This window comes from Octodon degus, unplaced genomic scaffold (assembly GCF_000260255.1).
Source record: "Octodon degus isolate 3935 unplaced genomic scaffold, OctDeg1.0 scaffold00056, whole genome shotgun sequence".
Taxonomy (NCBI): Eukaryota; Metazoa; Chordata; class Mammalia; order Rodentia; family Octodontidae; genus Octodon; species Octodon degus.
In genome coordinates, this window is record NW_004524632.1 from 2,179,574 (window position 1) to 2,191,897 (window position 12,324).

The following is a 12,324-nucleotide window of genomic DNA, read 5'->3' on the forward strand; positions in this document are numbered from 1 at the left end:
GGGTCTCACTATACAGATCAGACTTGAAGAGATCCTCTGAGTTTCAGCCTCCCAAGTGCTGCGATTACTGGGCCATCACTCCCAGGCACACTAGGGATTGAACCCCAGCCCTGAGTTTGCCTAAGCAGGTACTTAAACCCTCTGAGGTATCAGACCGGCCCTCACCAGAGCTGCTTTCATTCCTCTTACTTAGCTAATCACCTCATAAGGATCCCCATAGCCCAACAACACTACACAGCGACCGAATTCCTACCACGGGCTTCCAAGGGGACAAATCACACTCATAGTCATAATCATCCCACACATGGAAGGATGGGGCTAGTCCCACTACTTTTAACTGCAATTACCAATCAGCTCCATGTCTTGGTAAGCCCTTTAGGTCTTCTCTCTTTTTCCCCTTTCAATTTCTGAGACCACATTTATTTAAAATCAGAAGGAAAATGCCTTGAATAGAAAATGAAGTCCCATTTCAGTAAAATGAGTTGTTAAGGTTTGCTATCAGCAGTTGCTCTTTCAGAGAATAAAAGGAATTGTACAAATACTTTATAAATGACAGGTTTGCTTTGAAGATAATATCCTACACACTGAATGCCAGACAATTTTGACACTTTCTTCTTATGTGGGACGTGTTAGACACTGTATTTTTGCAATTAGAGTGATATTTTATATCTGTCATCAAACTGCAAAGAAAAAGAAATTCATTCATTCATTTAACCAATATATAAATATTTATCTAGGGCACTCGTGCTTTTCTAGCATGTACCTTGTTAAAAGTAATTTTACTGAAAGAAAATAACAAAATAATAGTGTAAAAACATACTATTGCAGATTAATTATAGGGAGAAAAATTTGCAACTATGCAATATCATTTGGTATTTTAAAGTCAGTTTTTATTAATTGTGAGCTTCAGCAACAATTTAAAATAATTGTGTCCACAACAAGAATGGAGAAAATGTTCTTTAATTAGAAGATAAGCATAGTTTATACATTAGCATGTCAACTATTCAGCATAAATGGCTATTTTCAAAGTACTAGAGGTATTTATTTTTCTCAGTTTAGAAGCTCTGACATTTTCCTTCCAATCTTGTTAAAGTGTTAATTTACTTTACAGCCTTCCTTTCTAACTTCAGGGCATCAGGGAGCACTGTCAACAGTTCTCCTGTAGTGGACTCCAATTAATTCATTTTCTATGTTCTCTCATTTACATAGTATGGAATTTTCTCGTGAAATTTTGATCCTCATTCTACCTAAGTTCAAGAAGTACACATATTCTCAAGAAAAATCTTAAAGGCAATTGAAAAGTTAACACATACTCATTGGACATAAACTGCACCCCAGCTACAACAAAGATGCTGAAGGTAGTTAGCAAACAAATTTTTACTGAGGGTGAAATTTTAAATTATAGATATGAACATAAGACTCTTAGGGTAAATTATAAAATTATACACACACATATAAACATATGTACATGTATAGATATAAATTATACATACACTGTTTTAAACAGTCCTTTTGAAAGAAGAATTAAAGAAAATATAGCTGGATTGGTCTCAGAACATCTTTTTTCAGTTTTAAAAGCTACTATAGGAAGGTAAATCTATATACAAGGAAATCCTATGGGGAAGAGCCATTTTTAACTGTAGACATTCTCTATTTAATAACCAGCCTGTTTAAGTACTCTTTGTGCTTATAATCAATGAGAAATGTTCTGATTTATTTCCCACCACTCAGACTTACAGCACATCTTTTATTTTTTGGTGCAGTTTGGCGCATCTTATTTATAAAGCCTCAGTGCCTTTTCTCTACAGTACGTCCTGTTTACGCAGTACAATAACATCACTGATTGCACTGTACAGGAAGACGCTGCGGCTTTATGTTGTGTCATACATTAGAGTGCTGCATGTCTGAGTTCTGCAAATAAAAGCAAAGTCTCCACGTTGGAGTTTCCATTAAGAGTTTCTTTGCTCTGAATATTGTAGTGTACAGGCCGTATGCAATTTCTTATTTAGCAACCAATTCATTTCACTACCCAGTAGCAGAAACATGGCTCAGTTGTTAAACAAGGGGTGTCTACAACACATCTAGAGGTGGTAAATTACGTACAGTTGTGTGCAGTCACAATTATGTACAACCTATGTATCTAGCTCCCAGTCCTGTATCATTCAGGCGGATGATGGACGACGTACATGATAGTGGTCCCATAAGATAATTGTGCAGCTGGAGAACTCCCATTGCCTAGCGTTGGCATAGCCATCAGAATGCCTCAGGCTAACACTCTACTCGTGTGTTTGTGGTGGTGCGGATCTAACAAGCACACTCTGCTAGCACTTGTGCAAAAGCATAGCATGTGAAACTATGTAATAGGTACTTGATGACAAATGACTATGGACTTACTATGTTATAATTGTTTTAAGATTTGAGAGTGTACTCTTTTATGTTTATTAAGGAAATGATGATAGCAAAGCAGTTTCAGGCAAGTCCTTCAGGAATATTCCTGAAGGAGGTATAGATCACCTAGGAATTGATCTCTCCAGGAGTATTATAAGACCTTTCAGTGGGAAAAGATGTGCAGGTGTACAAGAGATTTTATTTCATTTACATAATATATTTCCTAATGTTCATATGAAATTTTAATGGATACTTTGTTTTTACTGCGTACAAAGTGGACAATAGAGATAGTATTAATACCTTGATCCCATGCAGGCCCAAGTCAAAATATATACGCTTTAATTTTTTTTTTTTTGTATTTTAATAAGGGTCTACAGGGTCTGTCTACGTAGATTGGACTCATAGTGATCCTCCTGTGTTCAGCCTCCCAAGATCTGGGATTACAGGTGTGTGCCACCATGCCCAGTCTCAATCCCCATCTCAGCATGCCCCGGGGCAGGGCCGACATGGCAGGCCTTGATATTGAACCCCTGGCCCTTGCGCCTGCTTTCAGGTACTTTCCTTTGCTGAGCTATTTGGCCCGCCCTTAGGTGCTTTAATTTTTAGCAAAGAAGTTCACATACAAAGTAAAAAAATTGAAAGAAATGTGAAATAGAACAAAACTCAAGTCGGGATATGGGGAAAGAATGCATTTTTACACTGCTGTACAAAATGTCTGAATTTTAAGCGATGAGCAACATATTTTATGTTATGAAATAACAGTGCAAAGTTGGAAAAAATTACAAAAGTTTATAAAACAGTAATTCCACTAAGCTAAGGGTAAATCTCGCTGAGCGAAGAAAATTTCCTCAATTCAGTGTAAGCCAACTTTATGGAGCTTCTGCAGCTTGCAGCGGAGGGCTGAGCGTCCTTGACCTTCACACCCACTCCCCTCTCAGCAACTCGCTGGCACCACTCTACAGTGTGTGGGAACACTCTGCCCAGGATGTACCAGGCCTACATCTTTCATGTCACAGACCTACTGCATTTTTTGGGTTTACATGAGCTTAGATACACACAGATTTATCATTATGTTACAGTATTCTGTTCAGTAATATGCTGAATAGGTTTGTAACCTAGGAACAAAAAGCTGTCTTGGATTCCCTGAATGGGGGAGGCTTGTGTGAGCACACTATGTGATTCTGACGGCATGGTAAATGCCCCAGTGATGTGTTTCCTGGAATGAATCCACACTGTGAAGCAATTTGTGACCGCAGGGACAACTACACACTCCTTAAGAATAGACACCTGCGTGGATATGTTGTTCTTCCTTACTCGGCAAGTTGAGGGGAGTCCAAGGACGGCCCCCCAAAAATGTGTCTGCCCTACTGTGCAGCAATAATGCACGCCCTGGGAATTGGGATTTGACAACTCAGCTGAGCATCTAAAAAACATTGATTAGGAATAGTTCTAAGGAAAGATATGCACAATCTTAAATAGACAACTGTAAAAGGCTGTTAGAAATTAATAAAGGAAGCAGTAAGGAAATCTTCCATGAGGTCACAAAATTTTAATGACGTGTTCTATGTATGTGTGGGAGCCTAAAACCTCACGTATACTTAAGCATGGGTTCTACCACTGAGCTACACCTCTGCCCCAAGCCGCCAGCTCTGACCTCACTCATTTATTGTTTCATTACCATCCAATTAAAGCAACGGTACATCTGTGCATGTATGACAGTCCTGTTCCAATATACCATCAGTGCAAAAGATAAAATTACAGATAAACAGAAGAAAATAAACTGTGTTGGTAGTCTTTCCATTTCTGTACAAGTATCTAAAATAATCCAATCTGTAAAAAAAAAAATAGCTTTGTTTTTGCTCAAAGTCTGAGGTTATACTTTCTGTTCAATTAGCCCATGGGCTGGTCCTGTGGTCGGTGAGGAAGTACCTCATTGTAGGAGCTTGTGGTAAAGATGGCAGCAAGGAACCAGAAAGGGGGGCTGGGCCCCTACCTTTGTAGGCACACACCCTATTAACCAGCTTCCCTCGACAAGGACACCCCATACTTCCCAATAGTGCCACGAGTTGGGAATCAAGTCTCCCATGCGCAGCCCTTGGGGTGCACGTCTTCAATCCACACATTCTACTAGCAAACACCAAAGCTTATGAAATAAAATAGGGGTGGTTTTGATGAAAAGTCACACAGAAACAGAACAGCATTTTCATGGTTATTTTGTTTGACAAAGATGATACTCCTTCCCCTGCATAGATATGTTAAAAAACAGAACTTTGGCTGTTATAATTTACACTACATGCAAAATTCAACTCTTTGTTGATGAAGCATTATTATTTTAGAAGAAGACAAAGGAGGACAGGTTCATGGTTCAGGGTGGATGGAGTTTTTTTTTTTTTCTTTCTTTCTTTTGGTAGTAGAACTGGGAATAGAACTTTGCCTCATACCTGCCTAGCAAGTGATGTACTACTAAGCTATGACCTCAGATCCAGAGTTTTCTTAAATAGAGTTTAATTGTTAAATAATAATGATAAACATAATTTCCTTAAGTACATAATTTCTGATTTCCTCAAGAACCATTAATAAGCAAAAAGCCAATCTAGACACCTAAGGAACTTCGGTCAAGAATATGTATTCTGCACAAAACAGAATATCTCAACAAACATAAGCACAGGTAAAGATCTTTAATACATTACAAGGAAAAATAAAACTGAAACCATGACACTAAACCTTTCCACACAAAGTACTGAGTGGAAATACCCAAACTTATTTTGTAATAACAACATAGAGTACTTGGCATACCCGACAGTGGAGAATCAGAAATTCTTACAAAAGACTGGAGGTAAAGTCTGTGCAAATCCTAGAGGAAACTTCTTGCACAATCTGTTACGCTGACTCTATACATACCATGGACCTACAGCTTTCACACTGAAGTGTACTAAACAAAAATGTACATAAGGGTACACAGAAAGACGTTAGGGAGACTGGAGTATCGCTGGTAGGAATTGTTAAAATCATAAATAGCTCTATCAAAATTCAAATTTATACATTGTACTTATTGGTAAAATAAAAAGAGAAATGTAAAAAGTCAGAGAGCAGACAACTTTTATTGAAAGAAGCCAGTGATGCAGGTATATCTAACACTCAATTCCATTCATATAGAAAGGGAAGTACTAGATAGTGATTTTATCCAGAATACTACTTGACGGCAATGAGCAAGGACTGAGGTGTCTGGGATACAGGTTATGCTGTGATTGTTGCTACTTTTCTCCAGTACTGGACTGAATCCATGGCCTTCACACTCAGCTACATCCTCAGCTCTTAGTTGATTTTTAATTTTAAAACAGGCTGTCCCTAAGTTATTAAGAACTTCAGGCTGGACTCAAACTTGCGACCCTCCTGGCACAACCTGACAAGAATATTGGGATTCCAGGAATGCACAACCACAAGTGGATTGTTTTGCATCTTCATGCATGTGGGTCCTCAAATGGTTATATTTGCTTTATAAACGTACATTGATCTTTGGAGCTGTTTTTGTACTTCCCTTTATTTTATGTTGCAATGAAACAGTTGACTTAAATTAAGAAATGAGAAGTCTGATACCAGAGTGCTGAAACTGCTGCGAGGCTACCTGGACTTGTGCCTGTATCAGGGCAGGGACGATAGAACAAGATCAGTGATGAGAACAGCTTATGTAATGGCGTGCAAGAGGCGGTGAAAGGAAGGAGGAAATAAAACCACCATTCAAATTATTTTGGGGGTAATAGGACCTTTGGTACTAGCTCACAGAAAGAGCTCAGAAGCTCTAAGTTTTGTAAAATTAAAAATATCTATATACTGAGACTAGTATGGGAATCCCCATCAGATTTTTTCTTTTCTTTTCTTTTCTTTTGGCAGAAGTGGGGATTGAACTCAGACTCTTGCATTTCCTAGGGAAGCATTTATTCTATTGAACTATCTCCCTATCCCTGCATCAGATTCTTAACTTCAGTTTTTTCATTATAAACATATCTCTATCTATCTGTCTGTCTGTCTGTCCATCTGTCTGTCTGTCCATCTGTCTGTCTGTCTAAAAATCCATATATCTATTCATATTTACATAGAGATATATATTAAAATCTCATATTCATTGAAAGATCATCTTAAAGAGCTGTTTTTGAAAGTTCTGTGTTTTATTAAATTTGTTTTAATCAATAAAGGAAGAACAGGGGCCAGGGAGATGGCTCAGTAGAATAAGTGCTTTCCTGGCAAGCAAAAGGGCCTGAGTTCAATCCTTGGTTCCAAAAATAATAAATGAATAAAAAAGTAAATAAGAATAAAGAGAAAACATTTAGATACCAAAATATTAATAAGGCCAGATGTTCATGATGATGCTAGCCATATGAAACTGATAGCTCATTACTACTCTACGGTCAAGTTATATGTCAGGTTTCCTGAGGGCTGATGGGGACTTTGTAGAGGCAAGGATTGTAAACAGTGCATAAAAATGTTAAACAATGAACTATACCTACTAAATATAATAATAAGATATGGAGACTATCAGCTGTGTGTCTCCAAATTTCGCTTATATGCTATGTACATTCTTAGCAAATCACTTCACTCTAACTCTTTAAAAATAACCATCCAGCAGAAAAGCATAAAAATGAAGTATAAAAAGTAAAACCATATTAATATGCTGAGCTGTAAAAGGTTCAAGTCAACAACTTTTTTTTTTCTTCCTTTTTTTGGTGTAACCAGGGATTGAGCTCAGGCCCTTGCGCTAGCCAGGCAAGGGTTTCTTCCACTGAGCCATCCCCTCCCCAGCCAAGTCAACAACTTCTGTCATTGCGAGTCTTATGGAAAACCCACTATTACAGACTACTGGACTATATTGGAATATTATGATGAATTCAGACACCTACAATATTTAAATGACAATGGAATACTCTTGTCTGACAAAACTAAACAAAAAAGAGGGATACAAATGAATGACCATTTTGTATCTGTATGTTCAAAATAGGATAGATACACAGCTGCATTCTCTTGGATTACTGAATAGAAAGATTTGTTCTAACAGTGTTTGTGGACAGGATATCGTGTCTGCATCTTGTACAGTGAATAACCACTAAGACAACAATACTCAATGTTTTAACTGAAACTGTGCTAGTAATTGGTTTTAAAATTGTCTCACTGCTATTTGTCTTTCAATAAAATTATTTTAAAAATAATTTAAAACACCTATGTCTTTTTTTGTGAACACCTGAAACAAAACTTGAATATTAAAAAAAAAAAGTTTGGAACTCATAGAGCTAAATGATCCTCTTTTTCTTTACAGTGTTTAAAAAATATGCTTTCTGGGTACTACGATGTTAGTTTATTATATGGATTAAATTATTTCGTATGCTCATATTGGCATATTGTATTAGCATTCTTTTGACTTTTTCGAAGGATGGAACTAAAAGGATTTATTTTTCCTGGTATGGACACAATACCTTACACCACCATTTAAAGGAGGAGTGTATTTTGCTTAGCTTCAAAGAGTTCAGTCCATGATTAGCTGAACCCTCATTGCAGAGGCTTTGCCAGGGAGCGTGGCTCACTTCATCTCAGTGGAGAAGCAGCACCGAGAAGAGTGTCAGAGAGGAGTGAGCCAGGCACTGCAGAGAGGCGCACAGGTTGCTTCTCTGACCCACTCAGACACACCCAGAAGTGCGCTTCACCAAACCTAAGGGGCTTTCTTGATGCATTTAGATCCACATATCACAATTAAGTGCCACAGGAGGACTTCTTGAGTCCCGAATCAGTACAAATCCTCCATATCTAATTGATCTAAAGCATTAAAGCTGTTCACACTTCTTTGGAGAACACTGTGTGATTCTGGGGTATGTTCCATTTTATTTGGGAACTTCTCTACTGTTTTGCTTTTTCCTTCCCACAATTGAAACCGGAAGACCTTTTAAGGAAATTCTGTAAGTATAAAATGTGGTAAAGAGTGTGAGATAGGAGAAAAAAAAAAAAAAAACTACTTGAAAACACCATAGTCATAAAGCCCATGCATATGCAAAACACACACACACACACACACACACACACACACACACACACACACGGGTTCCATGAAACACCTATCCCCTCTATAGCCAGTGTGAATGGATCTTAGAAACCATACATGTCTACACAAAAAGTGCAAGAAGAAAAGATGAGTGTGTATTGTGAAATGTGCTCCACTGTGTACCCCCTTGATGTGTTCTTCCCCTGGACCCTTTAATTTACAGCATTTTGCTTTCCTAGCTGTGCAGGTAGGGTATCTGGTCTTATCACAGCTGGTTTCTTTGGAGTAGGATTTCCCAACCTTGGTAAAACTGGTATTTTCACCCAGACACTTAGACATTCACTGAGCAAGACTGTCATGAGAGAGGGTGTTTAGCAGCATCATTGGTACTCAAGCCATGCTGGGCCAGTACTCCCACCCCCGGGGCTTCAGAGTCAAGATGTTTCTAGCGACTGGCAATTGTTCACTTGTGCCTATGTGTAAGTGGGGGTTGGGACACTGTGGGGCTTGTTCCAGTTGAGAATCAACATCCTACAGAATAAGAGCAAGCTACCGAAATACAAAAAAAGAAGAAAGATCCTAAGTTTAGCCAGCATATTTTAAGATGCTGTAAACTCTCCAGGAGGACCTTTATGATTAGACAATTTGGCCAAAGCTTCTTATGTAAGAGGGGTGGAACCTACAGTGTTGTCTGGCATCTCAGTCCAGATCTCTTGCTGTCGGCTTCGCTGTCTTGCTCTTTTGGAGATCAGCTCGCAATAATTTCAGTTTCTTTTCGATCCCGCTCAAAACATCCATCTTCTGTTCCAAAACAGACAGCGAGTGGGCAATGCAGTCTTCCACATCATAGTTTACTCCTTCAGCCGCATCCTGGATGCCCTCCCACCACTGGCTAGATTCCTTCCGCGAAGTTCTATCCTTCACGAGTGCAGAGGATAATAGTGCAGTTTCTTTTCTCAGCTTCCCCTCAACACTCTGTGCACAGGGTGTTTTCATAAACTCATCCTCCTGAAAGGACAGGGGGGGAGTCTTCGTATGCCTTTCTGAAGTCGGGGGTGCCTCCTGTCTAATCTTCGAGAGGCAACGCTGGTAGCGCCTTGCACCTGGGGCTAATTCTTTAACTCTGTTGGCATATCTTAAAGTGTTGAGGGTGTTTTCACAAGACGTCATCCCTGGCGAGATGGTCGCAATCATACAAGTGGAGGAATTCTGGCCTATGAAGGAATCCCGGAGCACTTGCGTGAGTTTGCTGGCTCTGAAAGGGGTGTGAGATGTATGATGACCCAAAGCCCTGATGCATTCTTTGAGGGCAAGGAGACTCTTATTGATCTCTGCCCCTTCTAGCTGCCTCTTCCGGTTGGCTTTGACCGTATCCGCTCCCCTTTCATTCCCAGCTAAGTCTATGAGGGAAAACTTGCCGTGTAGTTTCCCTCTGGACTTCAAGATGATTTGGAACACCGCGTGGCTCCGGGATGAGTGAACATTAACAGACGTCTGTCCGGAAGTCCGGCAGCGGTTGCCTAGCTCCACAAGGCTCATCACTTCCTCCGTGCAATGGACCTCTTCTTCCTGCAGCCCAACCACTTGGATTTGTTGCTTACCGTCCTCAAGAATTTGCAGTTTCTTCTTCCAGTTCAACAAGTCATACACCTTGCCACCATAAATCTCAAAAAAGGTCCCATAGACTTTGAGATCTAGTTGCTCGTAAGTGGAATTTTTGAGCAAGAGAAAGACATCCCGAGCCACCAGGGCATAGATGCCTTTAGAACAATCTTGGGCCCTTCCAAAAAAGGCTCCGCCCATGGTGTGTGTCTTCCCACTGCCTGTCTGCCCATAGGCAAAGCAAGTGGCCATGCCCTGGCGAAAGATGGACTCCACCAGCGGCTGGGCTGTGAACCGGTACACCCGCTCGTTGGAGGCAGTGTCATCAAAGGCATGGTCGAAACAGAAGGTCTGGTTCTCCAGATAGCGAGTGAGGTCCAACTTTTGCTTGGACTCGTGCACCACGACTGTGTGGTCCGAGACGATAGTGATGATGTCCAGGTCTTGCATGATGGTCTCGCGCTCGTTGAGAGGCCTCTTCCGCACGCAGACGCAGATCCGGTGGTGTTCATGGGGCTCGAGGCCAGGCATGGGGATCTTGCTGCTGTCCAGGCCCTTGCGACACTCTTCGATCATGCGCATGACCTCGAGGTTGGGATGTCCGGTGTTCACGTCGAGAGCACGTCTGGCTCGTATCTGCAGCTGCAGCTGCCTGCGCTTCTCTCGCTTCTTCTGCAGTTTCTCAATTTCGCGCAGGCAGGGAGATTTTCTCTGCCTCATCAGAAAAGGTTGGCTGGGGACTTCCACAGCAGGACAGTCCCCTGAGGGTGTTTCACTTTTCTGGGGGGTAACAGCAATTCGCTGTGGGGTTGCCCACTGGTCCCCGATGCCTGGAGAGGGTGCCAGACACAGAGGGGGCAATGGCTTGAGCGACTTGGGATGTTCGGCAGAGGACAGAGCTGGATTCAGCAGCAAGATGTTCTCCAGATTAATCTTCTTGCCTTTTTTGACTCCTTTCTCAACCCATTCTACTGTAACCCACGAGTTTTCTCTGTTGATTTCCGTGACCACAGCCAGATGGATCCTCTTGTCACTACGCTCTATCATCACACAGATTCCTACCTGGATTTCTCCACAGTGTGGCTTCAAAGGTTTCAGCGGAGAGAGGCGTGGGGCAAGAGGGAGGCAGGACTGGCTGGCCATGGTCAATGATGGAGAGATCAGGGCTGGCTTCCAGGGGTCCTGGGGAACCCAAGCCAGGCTGCAGCGCTCGCAGCCCTGAGCGCAGATGCGTTTTGCCCATGTGTCCCTGTCTGAGCAACCCCCGCGCAAAGCAGGATCTAGGGCCCCTGGCGTCACAAAGGCTTGGGATAAAAGGTTGCAGAGTGGGTCTCCCAGGCCTCTGGGTGAAAGGTAGGTGGAAAACAAAACAAAAACAAACAAACAAAAAAACACCTCTGGATGTTAGTGGAGTGCAAAGGAAAGCAAGACTGACTTGTTTTCTGACTGGAGGGGGATGAGGGGTGTTTTTTAAGATTCCATCCAAAGAGTGAGGGCAGAGAACAGAGTAGCTTTGGGAATCCTGAGGTTAAAATGCCTGATAGAGATTGACCTTTTACAAAAGGAAAGAGGGAGGGGGAGAAGAGAAAGGGGAGAAACCGGGAGGGGAAACGTGGGTGAAAAGAACCTAGATGTGTGTTATATTCCAGCGCCAAGTTCTTACGGTTAATCGAGTCACTACATGCTGCAAACAGGTAGTGGTAAAATTCAAAGTTAAAAAAGTGTATGTTCCGTGGACATTTGTGCCTTAGCTTTTAAGTGTTCCTCTTCCTCTGCAGTCTCGATCTCAGTGCTCTGTGCTTTCAGAACCCCCACGAAGTCCCCTTACACTTCTTCTGTTCTGGGATGCTACATGGGGACAGATGACAACAGAGATGTTTGCAAGATGGTCCGCTTCAAAACTCGAAATTCAGCAGGATCCCACAGAAGCCTCCTCCAACCTGCCGTCGGCGCACTTCCACCCGCTTCTGAATTCGCTTAACTTCAACAGTTGCAATTCAGTTATTCTAGTTTTAACGGGCTTTCTCACTACACAATCAGAATGAGCCGAGCATAACAGGTCTCTCTGGTAATTTTGCTAATATGGAACTTCCTTTGCCTCAGCATCCGTGTTGGCAAACACAAGATACTTATCACATTCCAAGTAGTTCTGAAAGCTGTAAGGTAAGCTTGGTTGGGCCACAGTCACGTGGTGTTTGAGATTAGAGGAGAAATCAGAGTTTCAAGTTCCTCTAGTAATTACACTTCTGGCCTCATTATCCATGATTTAAAGAGTCATTTCATCATCTACCTCGTTCTCACCCTAAGGT

General features: G+C 41.4%; 1 protein-coding gene across 1 annotated transcript; it reads right to left on the reverse strand.

The window, feature by feature from the left end:
- Positions 1–9,035: 9,035 nt before the first annotated feature.
- On the reverse strand, positions 9,036–11,250 carry Kif2b (kinesin family member 2B). The gene has a single exon (XM_004633838.2). It carries the CDS (start codon positions 11,156–11,158, stop codon positions 9,113–9,115), a length of 2,046 nt encoding a protein of 681 aa, XP_004633895.1. The 5' UTR covers positions 11,159–11,250; the 3' UTR covers positions 9,036–9,112.
- Positions 11,251–12,324: the final 1,074 nt, after the last annotated feature.

Coding starts and splice junctions, on each gene's coding strand:
- Kif2b (XM_004633838.2), bottom strand. CDS start 11,158: ATGGCCAGCCAGTCCTGCCTCCCTCTTGCCCCACGCCTCTCTCCGCTG.